We start from the raw sequence: 24,882 nt of genomic DNA on the forward strand, positions 1-24,882 counted from the left end.
TTTTTAATCATTTATATTATGGTAGTGGGCAAAAGGCTGCACTCAGGATCAGGACTCCATTGTGCTGGGTGTTGGCAGATGGAGATAGTCCCTGGTCAGGAGAGTTTAGAATCCAGAAGACAAAATAGTGAGGATTGGGTATAGCACATACAAATGAACATAGTGATGATTCACACAGTTTTGTTAGTTACCTGTTTTGTTGGGTTTTTATTATTTTTTATTTTGGGGTGAGAGGAATGGCAGGAATGAGATATAAGAATAAAGTAGGAAATGGAAGTAAAGTAAAGAGAGAATCACAGCTTATGACCTGCCTATCTTTGGTCAGCTGGCAGCCTTTTGTAGGCATTGTGACAGAAACAATCCTTAAGTTTGTTTGCTGTTTTGAGTTTTCCCCATGCACAAGGAAGAAAATGTTTGAAGGAAACTTTGAGAAAGAAGCTGACTAGTGGGCAGTAAAGGTTGGGAACATTAGCAGAGAATATCAGTGTCTGGCACTGTGATAAGTCACCAGAGAAGCTATGTAAGGGGAAGGTTCTTAAAGGGAAAGACAAGAAATATGTATTTGATGTACTGATTAAGTGAAAGTAAGTAGAGGGGCCTAGAGAAGAGCTTGAGGTATCAGACTGACAAGCTAGGAAGATTATGTAAACAATAGAATTCGAATGGACTTGAAGGAGCTGAGATTGCAGGGGTCAAGGCCTTAGATCTACAATAGTCAGGATGCAAAATTAGGAGAGCCTGAGTGAGAGTTTTGGTGGTAGGTCAGTTCTTAGAGATGTTACGTAGGACGAAGCTGCAAGATTTATACATGGAGACAGGGTTGAGTCAAAGATGACATCCATATTACAGTCCTGTATAACATGGAGAATGGTGCTGTTGTCCACAGTGACGGAGCAAGTGGAAAGAAGAGGAGAGCTTAGGAAACCCGGGTATCCATTTTTCAGCATAGAAAAAACTCTGGTATTTCAGCTATTGCTGTGTGATGACTGTTGACAAATCCTGTAATGGCAAACACTATATTTTCCACTGCCAGACCTGGGGAAATATTTGTATAAAGAGCAGACTGTGCCCTAGGATAGTCATCTGCAGAAAAGTGATTGCTCCTACAGTTTTAGGAGTGCAGTTATGATGGAAAATTTCTACCCTGTGCTCCTCTCTTTTCATGGGTGTTCTGGGTTATTCCTGTGTACGTATAGCCATAATTTGTCCTTTTGTGCATAACGTAACCAGTTCATAGAGTTTGATTTAATCTTTCTTGCCAATGCCATACTTAAAGACAGAGTCTATTAGCATATCCTCTAATATGTCTTTATTTTGGCAGATAACTATACATTGCTTCATCAGGTACCTGTTTGGCTGTGCTACTGAGAAAACCCTGTTCATTTTTAATCTGTGAAAAAAATGAATAATTAATTAGTTCCTTTGAAAATTCCAGAGGATCATGGAAAATGAACGTCTTCCCATCCACCAGGAGCTTAAAAACGTCTCTCACTATCACTTGAAATCATGGAAGCCCTTTTGGACCCATGCATTTAACATTCAACAATGCAACTTCAACCTTGATGAAGCTTGGAAAGCTGAACAGAGTTCACAAGAAGTCACAAATAAACACCTTGTGAAAGATTCAATGCAGAAGATCCCTGGCTTTGATCTCCAGCGAAGGTCATTGGCCACACTAAATTGCATCCGCACAAACCATGGCAGATGCAGATACTTGCTGCACAAATGGAAAATTAAAGACTCTCCAGTGTGCAACTGTGGTCACCTAGAACAGACCATAGAACATAAATAACTCAATGCCCCATTCACAAATACGAAGGAGGCATCACAGCAATACACTCTGCTACTGCAGACGCAATTATCTGGCTTAACCATCTAAATGTCAAATTATAGTTGTTGTTCTACATTTACATCAGCAATATGAAAGAGAAGATTGTTCATTATTCGTAAGTGAGAAATGAACTAGCCAGTCTTATAACTCACTGCTGAACAGCAGCCGCCCCCACTCCTCAATGCAATGCAACATTATAACTATTTGATGATAGGATAGGTTGCTGGTGAAGGACCCAAATCCACATCTTCTCTGCCTCCTAAAGTTAATTGTGAGATTAATTTAGTAATTCTTTTAAATAAATTTGAGATCCTTGGGTGGAAAGTATTATTGAAGTGCCATATGTTTTATTGTTATGATGTGACCAGAGGCATGAGGGGGGCTACCACTTGAAATATACTGATACATACATTATGGCATTTAAATAATATAACATTTATATAATACTTCTCTTTCTTTTATTTAATTCTTATTTTAAAGTTGATTTGGTAGTTGTGTTTAGCATAACAGTTTCAGACATATGAAATATGTTAATTTACTCCATTCTTTTTTGCAGACTCTACTATGTGGTGTATTTATTATGTGTCCAGAGGATCCACTTAAGTTTTTAGAAGAAAAGATCAGAGAAATAATGGAGAAGGGACTGGATGGTATTTTATGGTACTTATCAAATATTTTTGTGTGTTCTATGTGCTGTAAAATATTGAAATGTCAATTTTAAAACAGCACTAATGTTGCATTTACTATCACCTGCAAAATAAATATCCCTCTTGCCCAGAGATTAGTAGCACATTACAAATAGACGAATTAATATTGAGATTTTGTACTAAAAACATACGAGATATTTTTCCTTTGTCTATTTTTATTTGAATTGTCCACAGAGTATTTACTAAATGTATTTAATATTATATTTCTGTTTATAATATATATTTATTGAGCTCTTTATTTTGAGATAAACATTATGGGCTATGTATCAGAGGGGTAGCCGTGTTAGTCTGTATCCACAAAAACAAAGAGGAGTCCGGTGGCACCTTAAAGACTAACAGATTTATTTGAGCATAAGCTTTAGTGGGTAAAAAACCCTACTTGTTGAGCCCGACAAGGAAAATAACGAAACACATACAGCTCCCAGCTAATACCTCTCCAGCACATCATCAACAATCTACAACCTATCCTGGAAAATGATCCCTCACTCTCACAGATCTTGGGAGACAGGCCAGTCCTCACTTACAGGCAGCCCCCCAACCTGAAGCAAATACTCACCAGGAACTACACACCACACCATAGAAACATTAACCCAGGAACCAATCCCTGTAACAAACCCCGTTGCCTACTCTGTCCCCATATCTACTCTAGCAACACTATCAGAGGACCCAACCACATCAGCCACACCATCAGGGGCTCATTCACGTGCGCATCTACTAATGTGATATATGCCATCATGTGCCAGCAGTGCCCATCTGCCATGTACATTAGCCAAACCAGACAGTCTCTATCTAAAAGAATAAACTGACACAAATCCCACATCAGGAATGGTTACATACAAAAGCCAGTAGGAGAACACTTCAGTCTTCCTGGACATTCAATAGCAGATTTAAAAGTAGCCTTCCTTCAACAAAAAAAATTCAAAAACAGACTTCAAAGAGAAACTGCAGAGCTACAATTCAGTTGCAAACTTAACACCATTAATTTGGGCTTGAATAGGGATTGGGAGTGGCTGGCTCACTGCAAAAGCAATTTTCCCTCTTTTGGTATTGACTCCTCCTCATCAATTATTGGGAGTGGACCATATCCACACTGTTCCTCTGATATTCTTGTTAACTGCTGGAATTAGCCTACCTGCTTGTCACCATGACAGGTTTTCCTCCTTTCTCCCCCCTGCTGTTGGTGATGGCTTATCTTAAGTGATCACTCTCCTTACAGTGTGTATGATAAACCCATTGTTTCATGTTCTCTGTGTGTGTGTATATAAATCTCTCCTCTGTTTTTTCCACCAAATGCATCCGATGAAGTGAGCTGTAGCTCACGAAAGCTTATGCTCTAATAAATTTGTTAGTCTCTAAGGTGCCACAAGTACTCCTTTTCTTTTTGTGAATTGGCCTTGTCAGCACTGGTTCTCGACTTGTAAGGTAACTCTCTTGTCTTCTTGTGCCAGTATATTTATGCCTGTATCTGTAATTTTCACTCCATGCATCTGAAGAAGTGGGGGTTTTTACTCACAAAAGCTTATGCCCAAATAAATCTGTTAGTCTTTAAAGTGCCACTGGACTCCTCATTGTTATTATGGGCTATATCCCCAGCTGATGTAAATTGGCATAGCTTCATTGAAGTCAGGGTTGATTTACACCACCTAAGGAAGTGGCTCTAAATATATTGAATTACTCATAAACTTATTTTCCATTTTTTATTTCTCATCTCTCTCTCTTTTTGAAACTTAGGCATCATAGTAAGGGAAAAGAAACTACAGGCTAAGGGGCTAAACTCATTCACCCTGCAGCCAAAGGGAATATTTCTACTGACTTTGTTGGAGGTGGGATTGGGCCCTAATAACTAACTATCTAAATATATATTGGAGCTGTCACTATAGTATTTGAGTGCCTTCCAAGTACTTCAAAATAGAAATCACAATTACAGTCCTACTTGCTCTCTTTTAATTTTCTCCTTCCCAGTGTGTAGGTGAAATATCTTGATTAGTTTATAATTTGTGTCTGAGAGAGACAGAGAGTGTATGTGTGTATGATTAGCTTATTGTGGGAAAGCCAAGTCGACAATTTGAGTTTTGTATTCAGTTTTGATCATGGTGAGGCCCCAGGGCTGTACTTACCTTTTGTGAGAATAAATTCGTAATGTAGGTCCAACGCCTATGAAAGTCCTGTCTCCGCATTCAAGATCCTTCACTTACCAGTGAATAGTTTCATGGTTCCAGTATAATTCATGTGAAGTCATGCTTGTGAAGAGGTGATCTCTGAGGTACTTAAGTCCAATCTATATGGGCTTTGAATATTAGGACAAATCTTCAACTAGACTCTTTTCTTTGGGGAGCCAGTTCAAGAGCAGAGAAGCAGTCTGATGTGCTCTTGGTGACCTTTGTTTCTGAGCAGCTGGGCTGCTGTGTTTTATACCAAGTAGAGCTTTTCCAGGTGTACAGTTTCATTCTTTGAGATAATGAGTGCAATAATGAAACCTGGAATGTTAAACTACCATAATGATTAAATTGAGCTATAGAATAATCTGTAGGAAAGCCTCAGATATTGTATCCCTCTCCTAAGATGGTAGTGTAAAGAAAGAACAGATGTAGGGAAAAAAAGAGAAAATGAGCATTTTTGTTGACTAAGATGTTCGTAACACTCTCTACAAAGGCTTACATTCTGGAGGCCAGTGGGAATTTTATTGAAGAAGGAGAGCTGGATTCGTTTTAAATCAATTTGTATTAAAGTTTATCTTATGTAGACAGATTGGATGACTATATAACATGCAAAAAGAAAAGGAGTACTTGTGGCACCTTAGAGACTAACAAATTTATTAGAGCATAAGCTTTCATGAGCTACAGCTCACGAAAGCTTATGCTTTAATAAATTTGTTAGTCTCTAAGGTGCCACAAGTACTCCTTTTCTTTTTGCGAATACAGACTAACACGGCTGCTACTCTGAAACCTATATAACATGCAGTTTCTCAGGATTCTGCTTCAATGCATCTGCCATCACTGATGCATCCTGTTTACTAAAGGACTGTTCCTGTGAAGTGCTGAGCATGCTAACACCCAGTGAAGTCAGTGGGAAATGGAGGTGTTCAGCACCTCACCATATCAGGCAAAAAAGACGACGTTGGTGCTCATATTTAGACAGCAGCTAGAGAAGTTAGGGGACTAAAGATGGCAAAAGGAGCGGGGGAGCAGAAGATAATGGAGAAAAGTGTCTTTGATTTCATAGGGCCAGTCTGTGACTGGCCCATGTGCAGGTGCACAGGCGGGAAGGGAAATATTAATGGAACCTCTCTCCCTTACATTCCCTGTGCAACGGTCATGCACAATTGTAGTCTTTGCACATTACTCCTGGAGGAATTCTGTGTCGCTGCGTGTGTACAGTATTCAGGTCCCTCACAGTTTTCTTTGTTTCCCTGCAAAAAAATGACTTTCTGACAGGGAAGCAAAGGGAAGCTGCAAGAGCAGTCACACACCACTCCCTAGCAGCACAGGTACCTCATTTCAGGCAGCTGGCAGAGAGGTAAATCACTGTGGGGCTGGAGATACCTCAGCCAGTGGCTCCTACCCTGAGCCAAGATTGGCTGCTAGTCCCGGCTGGGTTGGAGGCAGGAAAGGACGGGACTTCCTCTTCCCCTGCAAGGAGTGGCTGGGGCTGTGTCAGAGCCACCCCAAGAAACCTCCCCCAGCTGCAGGAAGCTCAGCATCCTCCCCTGCTTCCTGCCCCCATCTCTCCTCAGTTGTGGCGAGAGAGGGGTCACTGTATGGGGAGCTGCTCCCCATCTTCCCAAACCCTGTGCATCCAGACCTTCCATACCTAGACACCCCTGCCAAGCCTCACCCGATACATCCAGAACCCCCCTAGCCCTCCATACCCAAACCCCACCCCACTGAACCTCAACCCCTGCATCTGGAGCCCCTTGCACCGAGACCCCCTGCCTCCAGACCCCCACCCCACATCAAAACACGCACACCTCTGACTCCCAACTAGCAACACCCAGACCTCACCCCACCAACAGCCACTCCCCTAGCTGAGACCCCCACACCCAGACCCGTCCGCTGAGCCCCAACCACCTTCACTGGGAAGCCCCTGCAGAGTCCATTGCCTCTGCATCTGGAACCCCTCCCACCAACGAGTCTCTGTGCATCCAGATCCCCTCACAACTAGACCCCCTACTGAGCTGCCTGCACCCACACAGATTGTTCCACACAGAACCCTCACACCTGGATCCCCCCACATCGAACCCCTTCACACTTGGATCCTGCCTGGTTGAGCCTGCCTGCTCCACATCTAGTGCACCTGGCATAGAGGTGCAGGGCCCCAGGGTGTTTCTGGGGCAGCCCAGGCCTTGTGCAGTGTCAGGGTCTGGTGCAGCCTCACTGCTGACTCCGTGTCCTGGGGTAAGGGTGGGCGGACTGCAGGGTGCAGCCAGTGGCCTGTGCTCCTCACTGCCATGCTGGTGCCTCTGCATGTATTTATTGACAAATAGAACTTGCAGAATTTTAAAATACTGTGTGCAGAATTTTTAATTTTTTGGCATAGAGTGCCCTCAGGAGTAGCACATGGATTAGTTGCTGCTTCCCTATGCCATCAGGGTCCCACCTCACCCTGAAGGGATGAGACATGAGAAGAAGATGGGGCCATGTTCCTACCTCCCTCTGTACCAGCCCATGGAATGGGCCAGTTGACCTATAGAGCAGATAGCACCATTCATTGGTTTGGTGCAGTTTGTGCAGTCTCTCTGCATACTAAACCCCCTCCTGGAGCTCTCTATGACAGTGGTCCCCAAACTTTTTTGTCTGCACCCCCCCTTTACATGGTTCATGCTCCCTCTTACCTGGCCATGGTCAGGGCCGGGGGCCACATCCGAGAGCAGGCCCATGGTTGGGGCCAGAACTGCAGCTGGTGCCAGGTATGGAGCCACAGCTGGTAATAGGGCCAGGGGCCTGTGGCTGAGGCTGGTGCCAGACCTGTGGCTGGGGCTGGAACCAGGGTCAAAGTAGAGCAGGTGGCAGAGCAGGGCTGGGTGGGATTCTCTTCCCCACCCCCATGTGAACTGGTCCAGGCCCCGCCGTGCTCTCCCGAAAGTTCTTCCACCCCCCACAGTTTGGGGACCACTGCTTTATGGAGTTACAGGACTCTGCACACCCCTAATGTTCACTGGAAGCTAAATGTAACAGTTTGGCCCATAATTATGGGGTCTTCTGTGTTTACTTTCCATTATTTTTAATGTCTTCTTAAAAGGTTGAAAATAGACTATCTTTTTCAATTGATTTTATCTTCTGACAAACCCTATTTTTTTTTTCTGTGTTTGTCATGGAAGTATAAATCAACATGGCTGTGTTTTGTTCATTTGGCTATGGGATTATGTTTTTTTAAATTACTTTTACTTCCTATGAATGCTCACAGACTGCTGTGCAGCAGCAGAAAACATTGCATGAAGTTCTGTAAATCATACATAAATAGTGGCTGTTTGCAAAAAAAAAAAAAAAGTCAGCATTAAGAGTGGGAAAATATTTTGTAACTTGAGCATTTTCCATCAGGTTATATCTTTTTAAAGATGGCTTAAATTTTGACCCCAAATGACTCAGCTGTATCTCTGAACATAGCACCGTACGTAATCTGTTTTGGTATACAGGTAGTAGGTGAACATAATTTTAAAATTTCGGCTCATTAACGTAATTGGAATGAAGGTAGTAAGGGTATTAACTAAGGGATAAGTGTAATGTTGTAATAATCCATTAGCTGTAGAGAGGAGATTAATTTTCCTTCAGTATTAGTAATGTGGTTTACATGATTTGCTTTTTTGTTTATTTGTTTTGCAGGGATACATGTATTGATTCATCCTTAAGGCCAAAATTAAAGAGGATTTCAGAAACTTATTTGCACGTCCTTTTTGGACTAAATGATGAACAGCTGGTAACAATCATTGAGCAATTGCACTGAATCTTTACTTTAAAAATATCTTTCACTACAAAAGGGTTTAAGTTTGCCTTCAAGTTTATTTCATGATTCTGCCATTTCTGTTGTAGTTTATGTGAAGGAATGTTGGTATCTTGCATTTGTTTCTATATGCTAGTTTTATGATCTTTCAAAATGTACATCTTCATATTGGTATGTTGTCCATGCATATGGTAGATCACCAAAAATGGTAGCATCTTTATCAAAATTGGACGGAATTACCAATATGATGAACTTACTTCTGTTACAATCTTTCCAAGTGCATCTGGACCCAGTTTCAGTTTCATGATTTTCTGTGTATTATTTGGTTTGACTGATTCTACTAAATAAGAACGTTAAGGTAATTGGCAAAGGAAATGAAGAACGTTTTTAGAATTGGGAAGTAGTCCTGTATAATTTATGAAATTACAGAAAAAATCTTTACATGTACCCAAGATTTTGGAAGAGTGCATTTTAAATAGATCCATATAAATATCAATAATAAATATGAAATGAGCACTGTATCACTTTGAATTCTGTGTTGTAATTGAAATCTATATATTTGAAAACATAGAAAACATCAACAAATATTTAAATAAAAGGTATTCTGTTATTGTTTAATGGCACAATTAATCACTATTAATTTTTTAATCACTTGACAGCCCTAATAAGGCAAGCCACAAAGTAAAAGAGAAGAATTTAAAAGAAAAGATAGAATGTTTCTTGCAATTTAATATATTTTATCAGTGAAACAGTGAATTTTGAGGAAGAAATGCTGACATTGAGCTTGATTAATGCCTTCTTCATACATACAGTTCAGTTCTATATTTAGTTTTTACCTTCAGATTTTATGCCTGTAAAAGTGGGTTTATATTGAAAGAAGTTGATAGGGAAAGAAAGATACAATTTTCTATCTATTCAATTTTTCTATGTATCTGAACATGCATTTCTTTGGACTGTACCATTTAATTTGCATTGATCAATATGGAAAATAAAACTGCCAGGTTTTTTTGGCTATTTTTTAAGCATTCACTATGCAACACCATTTTTAAATTTGTGTATTAATATAATACATTATTTGTTTAGATGACTGAAGAGTTATGTGGCAAAGCATGGAACTTTTACAGCAAAAACTTAAAGAAACTGTACTTTCAGTAAGTATACATACTGTACATGGAGAATACTGAATTTTTAGGAAAAAATCCTTTTTGTCTAGAATATTTAGTGTTATTGCAGAAAAAGGTGGTTTTCATTGTAATTAGCTTGAACGTTGTCTTGAGTGGCTCAGGAGTAAGAATACCAACCTCAGGGCAGACGGGTAAGCAGGGCACACATCCCAAACTGGTTGTGAGTTCTATACTCAGATTTCACCAACCAAATAACAATTGTAAACTCCTCAGGCACTATACAGCCTTAACGTAGAGTCACAGACCCCTTGGGCATTCTGATCTATCTTGCCACCTAGACAAGCTTGACTCTGTGACAGATGGTCACTTTACATCAAATATCACAACAAATTAAGTTTACTCCCAGTCCCAAAGGACCAATCACTTATTCCAGGTCATTTTGCACCTTAGGTCTCATGCCAGAGACAACACTTGTAGGCAGTCCTGTAAAAAATTAACTAACAGTTTATTAACTATGAAAAAGAAATGAGAGTTATTTACAAGGCTAAAGCATTTAAGCATACACCCACAAATGAGATACAATCTTAAATTGAATAGAAGCTTCTATAATAAGCAAGGTTTTATGTCCTTTGGGGCTAATTCAAGACAAGCATCTTGGGAATCTCTTGTTTATGTTTAGGAATCTTTGCCCCTCAGAGTCCAGAAAGCATAAAGAGACCCTAATTCTTTCTGGTCAGGGATTTTTATCTCTACTTCTGTAGAGTGCAGGCTGATGGGCCGAGCACTTCTGCACGTAACCTCTTCATGGATGGGTGGGAGGAGCAATCAACAAAGTCTGTTCCACAGTGGCTCATATGGATTCAATAATCCTTGCTGATGAGCGGGAGATAACATCTTCTACAGGAATCCAGGATTTTTATTATTTTAAATTTTTTTCCTGGTTGGTGTGTTGCATAGTTTTAGAACAAACATTTTACAGTTATAGAGCAAACACTTAAGTATTACCTTTTAGCATGGGATACATATATAAGTAGGATTAATGCATGCAGCATTCTACAAGCATTTCGTAAAGTCTGAGCACTAATATTTTTTTTATAACACTAATATCTGTTTTAACAATACTAACCCACAGGTAAACCAGACTGGTTTCCAGCTATGCATTTGTCAACGATCAGTGAGGCCTGGGGCCTTGGCATGAGCTGGCACCTGGACTGCCAGCATCACAAACAGAAGCAAGATGACCAAATTAGATTATTTGGTTTTTCTCTTTTTTAGCAATGTTATTTTGTATTCAAATTGTAGTGAGCTCAGAGTGCCTGTAAATTTCAGGCCCAATCCAAAGTTTATTGAAATCAGTGGAAGTCTTTTGACTTCAGTGGGTTTTGGACCAGGCCTTCCCTGAACAGCCTGTCATACAGATTAATCTTGCCAGTACTTAAATCCCAATGGAGACAGGATATTTTGGGGTAGGGTTAAAGTACAGGACTGAGAGTCCAGGGTCTGCGTTCCCTTCCTGGCTCTTATTCAGATTTCCTTTGTGACTTTGGGCAGTTCGCTCATTCTCTCCATGGTTCAGTTTCTCTCTCTGTAAAAGGGAGATATATATAAATATTTACCATATATACTCGTTCATTAGCCCGTTCATTTAGAAGCCGACCCCCCAAGATGGATTGGTAAAAATAGCAAAAATTCTATGACCCTTTCATAAACTGATACTATATTTCAGGGGTTGGCAAACTTTTTGGGTCCTGGCCCATCAGTGTAAGCCCATTAGGATAAGCTGCTCGTGGGCCTGGACGTTTTGTTTACCTGGAGCGTTCACAGGCACAGATCCCCTCAGCTCCCAGTGGCTGCGGTTCGCCGTTTCCTGCCAGTGAAGAGAAGAGCAACAGTGGCACGCTACTTCTCGCAGCTCCCATTGGCTGGGAACAGCGAACCATGGCCACAGGGAGCTGAAGGGCTCCATGCTTGCAGACGCTCCAGGTAAACAAAACGACAATGTATTAGATATTCAATTCAATGGTTCCATAGAATTTAAAATGATCAAATGTTGGTGTCGACCCTTTTATAAGCTGACCCCCGCTCTTTGATGCATCATTTTTTTACCAAAAATATTTGGCTTATGAACGAGTATATACGGTACATGCATTCTGAATGAATTAGTCGTTAATCAAAAATCACTTCACTGTCGCCATGAATCTCAAATGTCCAACAGTTTTCCATTGGAACTAACATTTAGGGGAGATAAGGCTAGCGGTCCAAAAAAAGCTATTACTTTTTGAGTGGAGAATAGTGCATGTGTCTGATATATAACTATGATAATCAAAATGGTTAAAAATCTTAGGAAAAATCATAAGACTGCTCCATTATTTCAGTTTTCACTGTTATCTGACTTCACAATGGGAGTTGGATTAGAACCATAAAATGTTACATTTACAGTTGCTCTCAGCTATGTTCAATTAAATTACATTTTGCTTCCAAATTGGAGATTTTTTGGCAAATAAAAATGCTGTCATAAAGTCTCATTTAAGTGGTTATCTTTCGTGTTGCTCTGACAAAGAAAAATACTGTACTGTAATTAATAAACAATATAGAATCATAGAACTCGAAGGGACCTCAAGAGGTCATCTAGTCCAGTCTCCTGCACTTAAGGCAGGACTAAGTATTATCTAGACCATCCCTGATGGGTGTTTGTCCAACCCGCTCTTAATAATCCCCAATGATGGAGATTCCACCATCTCCCTAGACAATTTATTCCAGTGCGTAAGCACTCTGACAGGAAGTTTTTCCTAATGTCCAACATAAACCGCCCTTGCTGCAATTTAAGCCCATTGCTTCTTGTTCTATCCTCAGAGGTTAAGAAGAACAATTTTTCTCCCTCCTCCTTGTAATAACCTTTTACGTACATGAAAACTGTTATCATATCCTGTGTCTTCTCTTCTCCAGACTCAACAAACCCAGTTTTTTCCATCTTCCCTCATAGGTCATGTGTGCTAGACCTTTAATCATTTTTGTTGCTGTTCTCTGGACTTTCTCCAATTTGTTTACATCTTTCCTGAAATGTGGCACCCAGAACTGAACACAATACTCCAGCTGAGGCCTAATCAGTATGGAGTAGAGCGGAAGAATTACTTTTCGTGTCTTGCTTACAATACTCCTGCTAATACATCCCAGAATGATGTTTGCTTTTTTTGCAACAGCATTATGCTGTTGACTGGTATTTAGCTTGTGATCCACTATGACCCCCAGATCCCTTTCCTCAGTTCTCCTTCCTAGGCAATCATTTTCCATTTTGTATGCATGCAGCTGATTGTTCCTTCCTAAGTGGAGTACTTTGCATTTGTCCATATTGAATTTCATCCTATTTACTTCAGACCATTTTTCCAGTTTTTCTGGATCATTTTGAATTTTAATCCTATCCTCCAAAGCACATGCAACCCCTCCCAGCTTGGTATCATCTGCAAACTTTATAAGTGTACTCTCTACGCCATTATCTAAGTCATTGATGAAGATATTGAACAGAACCGATCCCTGTGGGATCCACTCGTTAGGTCCTTCTAGCATGACTGTGAACCACCAATTAATTGGGATGGAGGGATAATTGGGGATAATTGTGGGGGAGGGATAGCTGAGTGGTTTGAGCATTGGCCTGCTAAACCCAGGGTTGTGATTTCAATCCTTGAGGGTTTCTTTTAGGGATCTGGGGCAAAAATTGGGGATTGGTCCTGCTTTGAGCAGGGGGTTGGACTGGATGACCTCCTGAGGTCCCTTCCAACCCTGATATTCTATGATTCTGTGATAACTACACTCTGGGAATGATTTTCCAACCAGTTATGGACCCAGTTTATAGTAGCTCCATCTAGGTAGTATTTCCTTAGTTTGTTTATGAGAAGGTTATGCGAGACAGTATCAAAAGCCTTATTAAAGTCAAGATATACCACATCTACCGCTTCTCCCCATCCACAAGGCTTTTTACCCGGTGATTACCTTGTTACCCTGTAATAAACAATGTGTGATTCTTTGAGAAAATATTTCTCTTTGGGCTGTGAATACTTCTGTGTCACTTAAGAGAGCAAGAACAATGTTTAATATATTTTTGTGGAAGGATAAAATGGTTTAGATTTAAATATTGATTTATATTCTTCTTTCATTTTAGTTTTTATTCACATTGCCAAAGAAACTTAAATAACATTTTTAAACCTGAGTTCAGGAAAGCACTTAAGCATGTGCTTAAATCCATCACTGTTTGGGAAATTGCTTATACACATGCTTAACATTAAGCATGTGTTTAAGTTCCATTGCTTTCATGTGCTTAAGTGCCTTTCTTGAACTGGATACTTTCTTGAATCAGGACCTCAATAATCACATACTAGCTGGAGCAAATAATGAATAGAATCAGATCAGTCAGATATTTTACAAACTGATGATGTAACCTATTAATCAAAGGCAGAAACTTTATTCACAGAGTATCAGGGTTGGAAGGGACCTCAGGAGGTCATCTAGTCCAACCCCCTGCTCAAAGCAGGACCAATCCCCAATTTTTTCCCCAGATCCCTAAATGGCCTCCTCAAGGATTGAACTCACAACCCTGGGTTTAGCAGGCCAATGCTCAAACCACTGTGCTATCTCTCCCCCCCCACCTGTCCCCCCACATTCCAGTTGGTATGGCTAAGAGGAACTGTTACTGAAATATATCACCATTGAAATGACCACCATCATGTGACTTAGTTTGAGTCATTAAGTTTATGTTGATCAGCTTATCTTCCATATGCTTTGTATTAAGTTGCAGGGTTTTATGCATTTTATTCCATCCAAGTCAGAAACCACATTAATACAATTATTAACTGTTCCTTAACATTGCAGTGAATGGATGCAATATTGTCTGTTGCAAAAAAACAGTAGAGAACTTGTAAAGCAGAAGATGGCTGTTGCAGCTTACCATTATGACACCAGAATAACGAGAGTAATAGTACAGAAGTGGAGAGCTTGGGCACAGTTTCGCAAGGAACAAATAGTATGTAAGTCTTTCAAGCTGCTTTGCATAAACAAAAATACAATTTATATACTATAAGCTTAATAGTATTTGAGCAACACAGGAACTGTGAGTCTTTGAACTCTTTTGTGCATGTAGCTCATTAATAACTTTGCATACTCAGTTATTCACAGGGTTTTAGATTATTGTAAGTGTTTGTGCAATTTTCTCAGGACAAAAATAGATCTTGTATGTCTCAGTGTAGAGAAAATAAGTTTTTTCTTGTATAAAATTATTTTTGGGGTTTTGAGTTTGATGAAAAATAAGACATGAAATTGTTTCTTAGGGATATAATTCTAAGGTCTAGTGTCAGGACTGCTATAATAGAAGATCTCTTTTTAAACAGTAACGTCAAAATCCTGGTTGCAGAGCTGGTATAATTTAGGTCCATATCAAATTCTGCTGTGTGACATCTGCATGACTTTTGAAAGGTCATTGAGTTATTTATAAAGATTTAATTTGTAAGAGTTCTTGTGACCCAAAGACCAGGTAAATAGTTTAAAGGTATTTTAAATTGTTCAGTTTATTCATTTTGATTTTCAAGACGATTTAGTTTGTATGTGTAAAACAGTGACATAAATTTAGTGTGAACATTTTTAGGATATATTTAAAATATCAGAATGTACAATTGAGAATTCTTCTTGCAGGATTAGTCTTCACTTAAAACCAATAGTCCCGTTGAGTTAAATGTGACTGCTCACGTGAGCAAGAACTACTGGGGTGAGTTAGAGTTTGCAGGGTTGGAAATCAAATACCAAATTCTGCTCTCAGATACAGGTGGAACTTAGGTTGGTACCCATAGGAACCGGAGAATAGAATTTGGCTCATATATTTGTACAGTGTCTTCTGTATGTGAAATATAAAAATTATTTAAAATCTGTTGAAAAATATGTAATTTTAAAGGAAAAATACACCAAATAACTAGCTGCATATAAACCCAGTATAAAAGGTACAAGAATTTCTGTTGGAAATGAAAGTGACAGCTTTTAAGAAAATTCTTTAGAGGGTAATCACAATGATACAGAGATACAATCTACCAGTTTTATAATAATGTGTAGTTCTACAGTCCTTTTAAAACCATTTCCATTCTGAAACTAGTTCAAGTTATTAAAAATCAGATCTTTTCAATCAAAAATTCAGACCAGACATACTGGACAAGGAACTATAGCATTTAAAATATGAAATATAAAACAAAACTTTCATAGAGATTAAGTTAAGACTACATTTTTGAATTACCGGTATATTGAAAACACTAATTTGCCTTTATTATTCTTGAACTTTCCCGCTCTCAAAATGTTAAACGTAAAGTGAGCGAGTGAGTTATGTCCTGTTCCATTTCACTGAGGACAGTGTAAATTTTTTTCTTCACCCTGACAGCCTCTTTAAACTTGCTACTTATTCTGGAATTTAAGAATTGGTGAACTTACTGGTTTTTGGCAGATCCAACTTGCAGATTAATCATACCTTTATAGATAACTATTAAAATAAGATCATATAACACTTTTTTGCTTTGCCTGGTAACTTAGTGTATTTGTATGAACCAGTATATATACTGTGAGAGTGGTGTTGCTGCTTGTTTCATTATAAAGAACATAGTTGTGGACAGTTATAAATCTGTAGAGATGGTTGTATACAGAATTGCATTTCATCAAAGGCATTTAACTGAAACATTTATTCAGAAATGAGGTCCTTGCTTTCATAACTTTTGTAATCAAATACATTTTTTCTAGTGGCAGCAATGAGGATACAAAAGGTCTTTAATGACAGTTTGTGCAAAACTATCCTAAGGGCGTGGCATGCAGAGGCTCAGAGTTCGGCAAAAACAAAAGCATATTTTGAGGTACATAACATAGAATTTTAAATATTACATGCTGAATGATTAAACAATATATCTCCATGAACTGAAGCTGTGGTGGGAAAGCAGTCCTAGGTACATAAAATTAAAATGAGCCATTCTACCATGCTACTGCTACCACTGTGGTTACTTAGTACTTAGGTAACACTGTACATTTTCAAAGCACTGTGCAAACAAATTGTTAAACATGAAATCCTGTTAATGCTGGAGTTGCTTTGCAGGGTTGCAGTTTTTATGGTTCTTAAAAATTATGTTCTCAGACTTTCACCGCTCTAAAAATATATTCTGAGTGCTTCCATTGTTTATGATATTATAAACATAAGGGAAATTTTCCATCATCAGAATAGTTTTCAACTACAATTAAAAGGTAACTTAATATTTTTTTAAAAATATAGGCCAATTTAAGCAAAGCTGGGTCAGGGAGATGTCAAATACTCCCCTCTTTGCCAGCAAAACCCATTACCTCAATAGGGACAGACAGCATTTCTGTCTCTGTTTTAGTATGTTTGTCTGCATTACAGTATTTTATTGTGTTTGAACACGATTCTGAAGATACAAGTTAACTGACATGATGCTGACCATGGCCTAGCAGTCACTGTAGACCAGGACAAATCATGCTCAGACATTGTATCAGCTAACCATAATTAAGCCATGATACAATGCTGAATGTGATTTGTCCCAGTCTTCACTGACTGCTAAGTTGTGGTCAGCATTATGTCAGCTAATTCAATTTTTGAGTCTTGTTCAAACATTAGTTAATATTGACAGAAGGTATGAATCCTTTGTGGGCAGTGTTAATTTCCATTGTAGCTCCACTGATGGGAATCCCTGGGGTGAGATACTCCGTTAACTGACTTCTTGGATGCCCTAGCCAGGAGCCTTTTTCAGACCACACTTTTGGTAAGTCTGGGCTCCTTTAAGCCTCCTGCCCCATTAAGAGAAACTGCAGGTACTTTGTGCTAATAACCTTTTTACCCTCTTCACATACTTTGCTACCAATGTATTCTGTCGCTGTTTACCTCAGCCCGTGGTGAATTGGTCCTATTTTAGTATATGTAAACAAGTATCTAGAATACTTAAGTCCAGTATCCCAATAGATCACAGTTGGATTTGCATCCATAGGATACTGCCTCATTTGCATTTTGAAACATGAGGCTGGAAACCTTGTATTTTTATCATTGAGAAGTGCACAAATAACCTACTAATGCACAGCTGCTTATGGATTCTTATTATTAGAGTATATCTCCTTTTTTCTTTTTTTTTTTAAAGCTTCTTTTAAAAATAAATTCCTGCACTGTATCCTTCCCATGTGAAAAGTAGTTCCTCTTAGAAGGGTAAGATAACATGTTAGAGGAAAGATTATAAACACTCCTTTCTCGATTATTTTGAATGTATTTATTGATGCATTAATTTTTGGTTTCTTTTTACTAAGGTTACCCAAACTATTTAGGCTCCTCCCATGCCCTCGGTTACCCTTTCAGCTGCAATTTTTGGCCAATCTGCCACTTCAGTTACCGTTTTCTGTTGAAAACATTGTGGCCTCAATCCTTCAATGGATTTGGGGAATGAATGCACAGAGATGGAGCCTTTGCAGGATTGGGCCCTAAATTACTGGAAAAGCTCAATTTAGGCCCTGATCCTTTAGCCTTTGATGTCAATAACAAAACTCTCAGTACCTTCCATGTTTCAGGGACAGGCTCTTAATTATTATAATAGGAAATCATTTAAAAAAGCCAGAGAGATACAAACTGCTGCCTGAAAAATAACTGTGCTCATGGTGGAAAGGCACAATCTAAAACTGCCACTTTTCCCCACATGTTCTTCCCTTCTTCCTAATCTCCCTTTCCCATTTTCCTTCTCTTTCTCTTGCTTCCATCTTCCCCTTCTTTTTTACACAGCAAATAACTATATTTCTACTGAACTGTATGTACAAACTAATGTAAAACAGGTGTTCTAAAATGCACAGTACATGTATTTGTAAAATATCTCATGAACTTCATCATGATATTGTTGGAGTAATATTCGTTGTTGTTATTTTATTAAGTAGATTTATAAATCTATGTGAATTTTAAAAAAACTAATTTCACTTAGAAATGTTGATATATTAATTGGGTCTTTTTAATATATCTCAGAACATATTCAGTTTACAAGAAAAGATGACACTTTAATCTGGATAAGGATAGTTATACTTCTGTTGTGTTTATTTTTTTCAGCGTTTGGTAAAGGGAGACCAGGAAGAATATTTTGATAAACAGGATGATGTACAATATTCTTCTACCTCAGAAACAGTCAAAGATGAAATATCAAATATACCTGAAAGAGCAATCATACAGGTTGGTAAAAATTTGTGTACTTGGAGTTTTATTTGATACAGTGTTTAAAGAAAAGGACTGAATTATCTGTTAGTGATTGTGGCACTTTTTGCCAGTAAAACCCAGTGTGATGCGGATACAAACCTCACATTGACTAGGAAAGGGTTAATGAACTGCTGTGGGCTGGGTCAGTCCTACCTTGCTGCATCTGCAGGAGGTATCAGGATTGGAGGGAGGGGTTAAAAATGGAGAGCTCAGCTCAGCCTGCAGGGAAGGAGAGCAGAACTCCAGCTCTCATTTCATGAGAGAAGCCTGCTTGAGAGACTGATGCCTGTCAGGGCCTCCCTGAGGAAAGGTAGACCGGATGCAAGACTATTGTGATGATTTGCTACCAGTGCCTTGCTTGTTGTTGCTGGGTAAGACTGCTGCAGGTGGTGGCCCACCTGAAGCGGTGACAGCCAAATGAAAACCTTTTGTCATGTTTACATAACTGGGGACCCAGCAGATGTTGGCTACGAGTGATCTAGAGTTGTCAACTTTCTAACTGCTGAAAATCGGACATCCTTGCCCCCACCCCTTGCCTGACCTCTTCCCCTTGAGGTCCTGCTCCTGGTCCGCCTCTCTTTCCAAGACCCTGCCCCCTGCTCAGCCTTTGTATTCATCTGGCACAACGGGAGCACCAAAATGCATAGTTCAGTACAGTTCTACATATTTCTAGTGATGTTCTCTGTAAGGATAGCTGTTTTTAAATTGGGTTAAAAAATCAGGTGGATTAATAAAATGCAGTTGGGCATTGTCTGAAAAGTCAAACTTGTATTAAATGTTCCTGATCAAATTAGTAAGAGAAATGCATTGTGGGGGTTATTTTTTTGGATTTTTTAGTTTCTTAGGTTTATTGCTGTAATGACATTCGCAGTTGCATCTTCAAAGCATGCTCCACTCTCCTGCATCATGCGGGGGATATGGCCTTGTTGGAGATGAGTGACATGGTCATCTTGGTGGAGTGGCAAGTCTCTGGGAGCCTGGTGGAGGGGATATCTAAAAGGCTATGAACCTTCTTAGTTTGGGGCATGAGCCAACCTCTAATTGTTGCCCCTACTTGGGAACCCCATAAGAGCAATGTGATTTTTTCTTTGAACCTTCCTCTCAGTGGGACACAGTGGAGCCGAGAGGGGGGTCGGTCCCTGCAGCAAAGGAATGGGGAGAGGTATTGGGGGCAGAAGGGGGGAATCAGTCCCCAGAGTGAGGGGTGGGGACAATCAGGGAACAGCAGGGTGGAGGGGGGATTAGTCCCCAGAGTAGGAGGCTGGGGTGGGGGCACAGTGGGGTTTGGGGGGGGTCAGTCCCCGGAATAAGGGGCTGGGGCAGGAAAATTGAGGCAGAGGATGGAGGGCAGACTGGCAATGCTGACTGAACACTTCCAAATCTCCTTTTTGACTGGACTTTCTGGTCTAAAACTGAACATCTGGCAACCCTACCTGTCACACCCACTTTACTCTAAGAAATAGACCTGCTGCTATAAACTGTTATCATCAAGGGATCCCCTTGAACTGATGCTGAAAATGTTTTGACCTTCCCCGACACATTTACAAGTTTTAGTTTGGCTTTGCTGTACAGAATCCACTCATTTTATGCAACAAAAATATAAACATATGTATTTTTGTAGGACAACTTATTTTCTCTCTTGCATGCAATTGTCCACTCATTTAAACATAAATACAGTTCACAGTGTAACCATGTTTTCAATTTTAACATCTGATCCTGTAAAGACTTATGCAGTAGTCCCACTGAAGTCACATCTGCAAGCCTTTGCTAGATCTGGTCTTAATTTCTAGATCCTGTCCATCAAAACTACAACAAACATTTGGTTTCTCTTTGAGTGACTGTCCACATGGATTTCACTCTTGGTTCCCCTGCATGGGAGACTGGATGCTCTTGGCCTGCACTGTCTGTTGGGGCCATGTCTGAACCCTAGATATCCTTGTGCTGTCCTTCCCCACTCGAGGGCATGAAGAGCAGAGGAGATCCATTTCCTTCTTAGGCCCAAGGCAGTAAGATGGAATGTTGACTATGTTTGCTTTCTCTGCATACTGTGCTAGTGTAGCTAGTAGTCTTAGTACTCTGTAGTTATTATTTCGTATAGTTGGATAGTTATTCCCCACTGGCTAAAAAAATTAATTCTTAGTTGCAATTTAGGCTAGACTCCCATTCCTGTACAGGCGTGCTAGCAACATGGCAGAAGCTAAATCTCCAGGATTCAAGACCTGACCCTCAGATGAAGGATGCCTGTGAGCAGCACTTCCACTGCCTGCCTAGCCTAAGAGAGGGACACTTTTTTGAGCTATGCTCCATGTATTGTTCCTTCTCTAAGTGAACTCATGAGCTATAGAGCCTGCATGAAGCCGGTCCTCCTCAAAGATTCAATGCTTGCCTCTTCAGACATTGAGAGGAAGGTCAGAGCTAGGCCATATCACTAGTCTGCGTTATTTCTCCAGTGAGCCAAGATTTCAGCCTGAGCACCCAGACGCCTCCTTGGAGGCTTCAGTTGTCTACCTGAATTCCAATGTCAATGACATGATAGGGGAAAAAGGACAACTACACCAGGGATGGGCCAAGGCATAGGTCATTTTCTCCAATGTCTAGTAAGTAAAGACATGAGTCAGACTTCTCAGTCTCCTAAGGGTCAAAAGAATGACAAGGCCCCTTCAAGTACCCTGGTACCAATTAGTAAGAATGCCACTGGACTCACTAAAATCGACGGCCAACACATATATTGGTACTGAACTTTGCACCAAGTGCCTCGGTACCTAGAGCCTTGATACTAAGTACCTCAGTTCTTGGTATCTGTCAAGCACATGGCAGAGACCCTGGATATATGACTGGAAGAAGAAACCATAAACTCCTGCACATCTTATAGCCTTCCATACCTAGCAGGTTTGCTTTGCCTATAAATGAGGGACTGTCGGAGCCTGTGAAAGACCTGTGGTACACACCAACATGCATTCCAGCCACATCCAAACAAGCTGACAGAATGTACCAAGTCCCCTCCAGGAGATTTTAATACCTTAATTCCCACTTGTTTGATTTTAGTGGCTTCTGTCCAGGAAAGGTCAAAACAACAAGGAACTCCCAAATCCTTAACCAGAGAGAAGAACCCAAAGAAGTTAGATCTCTTTGCATATAAGGTGTACTCCTTTGCTATTCTCTAAATGCATGTGACTAATTCTCAGGCCAACATCTCCAGGTATGATTACTTTAAACAGGGGGATAAGTTGTCTCAGTTTGTGAACAAGTTACCAAAGGAACATCAAGAGGAACTGATGGAGGAACAGTTGATTTGCTTGCACTTCCTTATGGTATCCCTGTAACCTACTGTGTACAAAGAGTACATGGCAGCAAGGGTATTGAAATTAGCATCTACGCAGCAGACAGTGCCTGGACATGTTGCTCAGAGTCCTACAAAGTCCTTTCCTGCTGGAAAGACTCTTCAGGTATGCAACAGAGTACTATTCTCTGTACTTCTTCTACCAAAACTCGGGTGAGAGATGCCTCCATTCAGGAATGGGGGATACTTTAGGTCACCTTCAGTTTCAGGAATGATGGAAGCTTGTTGTTACATAAACATCCTACACCACATAACCATCTGCTTCACATGCAAAGCATTCTACATCTTCTCCAGGGGTTCACAGCATAAGTGATAACAGAACACCAAAGCTATGTATTGTGTCAACAAGATGATCTGTACTTTGTCAGGATGTCATTTGGCTCTGGAAGTGTCCATTCTAGATCAAACCACACCAGTGGCTCTGCACCTCCATCCCCTCCCAATTCACTTTATTTACAGAGATGTTAGACATTTTGGGGAGCCCTCTGAACTTGGTATTCCAGTACAACTGTCTCTCCCTTTCCTTCTCTCTTGTCAGTCCTGTCCCAAGAGCGTCTCCCATGTCTTGAAGAAGAGAGTATGGTCACTTACCTTACAGTCACTAAAGTTCTTTGAGAAGTGTTGTCCACATGGATTCCAGGACCCACTCTTCTTCCCCATACTGTGGAGTCTTGCTTCTCTGGAATTCTTTTTGGTTTTGGTGAAGGAACTGTGGGAGACTTGGATCAGTCTGCCTTTTATACCATCAGGTGTGTGTATGTGGTGGGGCTGGGGAGGATGTTTAGAGTGCAGGCATGGCTCCAATGGATATTGCTGGCCAAAAGATCTAAGATCATGTAAATGGTATGCATGCACATCAAGAGAGGAATCCATGTAGACAACACCTCTCAAAGAACCACAGTTACTTTAAGGTAAATAATTGTTCTTTTTGTTTTAGATCTCATTGTACATTGGTTATAAAACAAACCATTGTATAATTTTTCTCTTTATTCAGTTTATGTTGATTTTATAACATATATAAATCACCAATACAGTTAACACTTAGCAGTTACCGAATGCCTTCCATTTATAGATAAATACCAACTCTGAGGTCTGGAGCTGGGACAAGAGATGGCTTGGCACAGAGACTGCTTACATCACTTTGTAAATTTTGTCTTTTTATGGAAAGAATGGAGTGCAAAGTGAGGATTCTGTTGCTGGGTTGGAGTCAATAGACTGATGAACTAAAAAAATAGAACCTTGGATGATTCACGGAACTTTCAGGTCCTATTGCTGAAACATGGTACATACAAATATAATACCATAGTGAGAAAAATGATCAGTTTCATGTATTTATCCTTATTTTATATAATTGCATCTTTTTATCACATACTACCTAAAGTCAGCCTTATCGGATTGTGAGCACAATTTGCCAGCAAGATTTTCCTAGGATGTTACAGTTCTTTTGATTCTGTTTTTTGGGATTTGATCTTCTAAAAGATTCACATCTACTTAATAAACTGAATCTTTATTTCACCTTCTCTTTCTCAGCGATCTGTGGCAATTAACTGAAAATACAGTACCATCCATAAACAGTCTTGTTTTCCTGTAGTAGAGAGCTGTGGCTTTCTCTTTTCCCCAGGCTATGCAGTTGGAAGATAAAGAGCATTAAACATACAATATAGCATCTATGCCTGCTTGAAGGAGGCTAGTGTCTAAGCGACTTCTTATGTTTTCATCAGTGGAACTAGGATTTTTCATGTCCCGCTGTGATATTCCCCAGGGTAGCATCTGGACTGTTGAACAGCTGTGTCCCCTCAGCTCTCCAGCCTGGGATGCTCTTTACTCTGCTTTGATCATGAACAACCACCCCTCCAGGTCCTGTCCACACACAGCCTCTAGGATGTAACTTGCTCCCAGTATGAGTGCTCCTCGCTAGCCACTCATGAATTACATACGGGGTAACACCAGCATATTCTTAGTCCCAGCCTTGCTCTCCAGAAATGTGCATCTTGTACTGCTCAATACCCTCCTGGACAGTACAAGGTCATAGAAAGTCCATCATTCCATCAAAGGAAAATGATTGTGCACCAGCCTTGTTTTCTCAAGTAGAGAAACACTTCAGTCCAAGCATACACTGGTTTATGTAAAACAATAAAATATGTTTATTAACTACAGAAAGAGAGATTTCTGTAGTTAAGGGGTTGGGCTAGATGATCTCCTGAGGTCCCTTCCAACCCTGATATTCTATGATTTTAAGTGGTACAAGTGATAAGGCATAAAAGTCAGAATTGGTAACAAAAGAAATAAAAAAATAAAAATGCAAGCTAATTCCTAACTTTAACAAGCTAATAGGTTTAAAAGCAAAAGGGTCTGTCTCACCATAATCTACAGGCAATTTCATAGGCTGGGTCTTCTTCCAGCCTGGGACCCTATATTACTCTGAAATATGAATGTCTGTTTATTGACTCAAATGGCTAATAGTATATTTTTATGCAATTAAATCATGCATCAGATAGGTTACTTCTGTATTTCCTATTTGTCTAACTATTTTTCTGAATTTATTGATGTTTTTAAAGGAAGGCAAATGCTAGATTAACTTTTCAACATGTTACTAGATTTCATTTTTTGAACCCTGGAAATAATTACTTTGCAATATGTTGAGATTTATACAATTCAGCAGACTAATGTTTTCAAGAGATATAATTAGAAACAGCAGT

At 39.8% G+C, this 24,882-nt stretch overlaps 1 protein-coding gene across 5 annotated transcripts in view; it reads left to right on the forward strand.

The window, feature by feature from the left end:
• The window catches only part of FBXL13 (F-box and leucine rich repeat protein 13), a 156,093-nt gene that overhangs the window by 8,643 nt on the left and 122,568 nt on the right, over positions 1–24,882 (forward strand). For 3 of the 5 annotated variants that reach the window (XM_038394324.2, XM_043497476.1, XM_038394377.2), the window contains 6 exons: positions 2,388–2,491; positions 8,358–8,451; positions 9,559–9,626; positions 14,463–14,617; positions 16,362–16,471; positions 18,700–18,819. In XM_038394324.2, the coding sequence (XP_038250252.1) occupies positions 2,388–2,491; positions 8,358–8,451; positions 9,559–9,626; positions 14,463–14,617; positions 16,362–16,471; positions 18,700–18,819 (651 nt within the window). Of the gene's footprint in view, positions 1–1,435; positions 1,663–2,387; positions 2,492–8,357; positions 8,452–9,558; positions 9,627–14,462; positions 14,618–16,361; positions 16,472–18,699; positions 18,820–24,882 lie in introns of all 5 variants that reach the window. The other 2 variants (XM_038394385.2, XM_043497470.1) reach the window with 1 other exon arrangement.

This window comes from Dermochelys coriacea, chromosome 1 (genome assembly GCF_009764565.3).
Source record: "Dermochelys coriacea isolate rDerCor1 chromosome 1, rDerCor1.pri.v4, whole genome shotgun sequence".
In the NCBI taxonomy this organism is placed as follows: Eukaryota; Metazoa; Chordata; order Testudines; family Dermochelyidae; genus Dermochelys; species Dermochelys coriacea.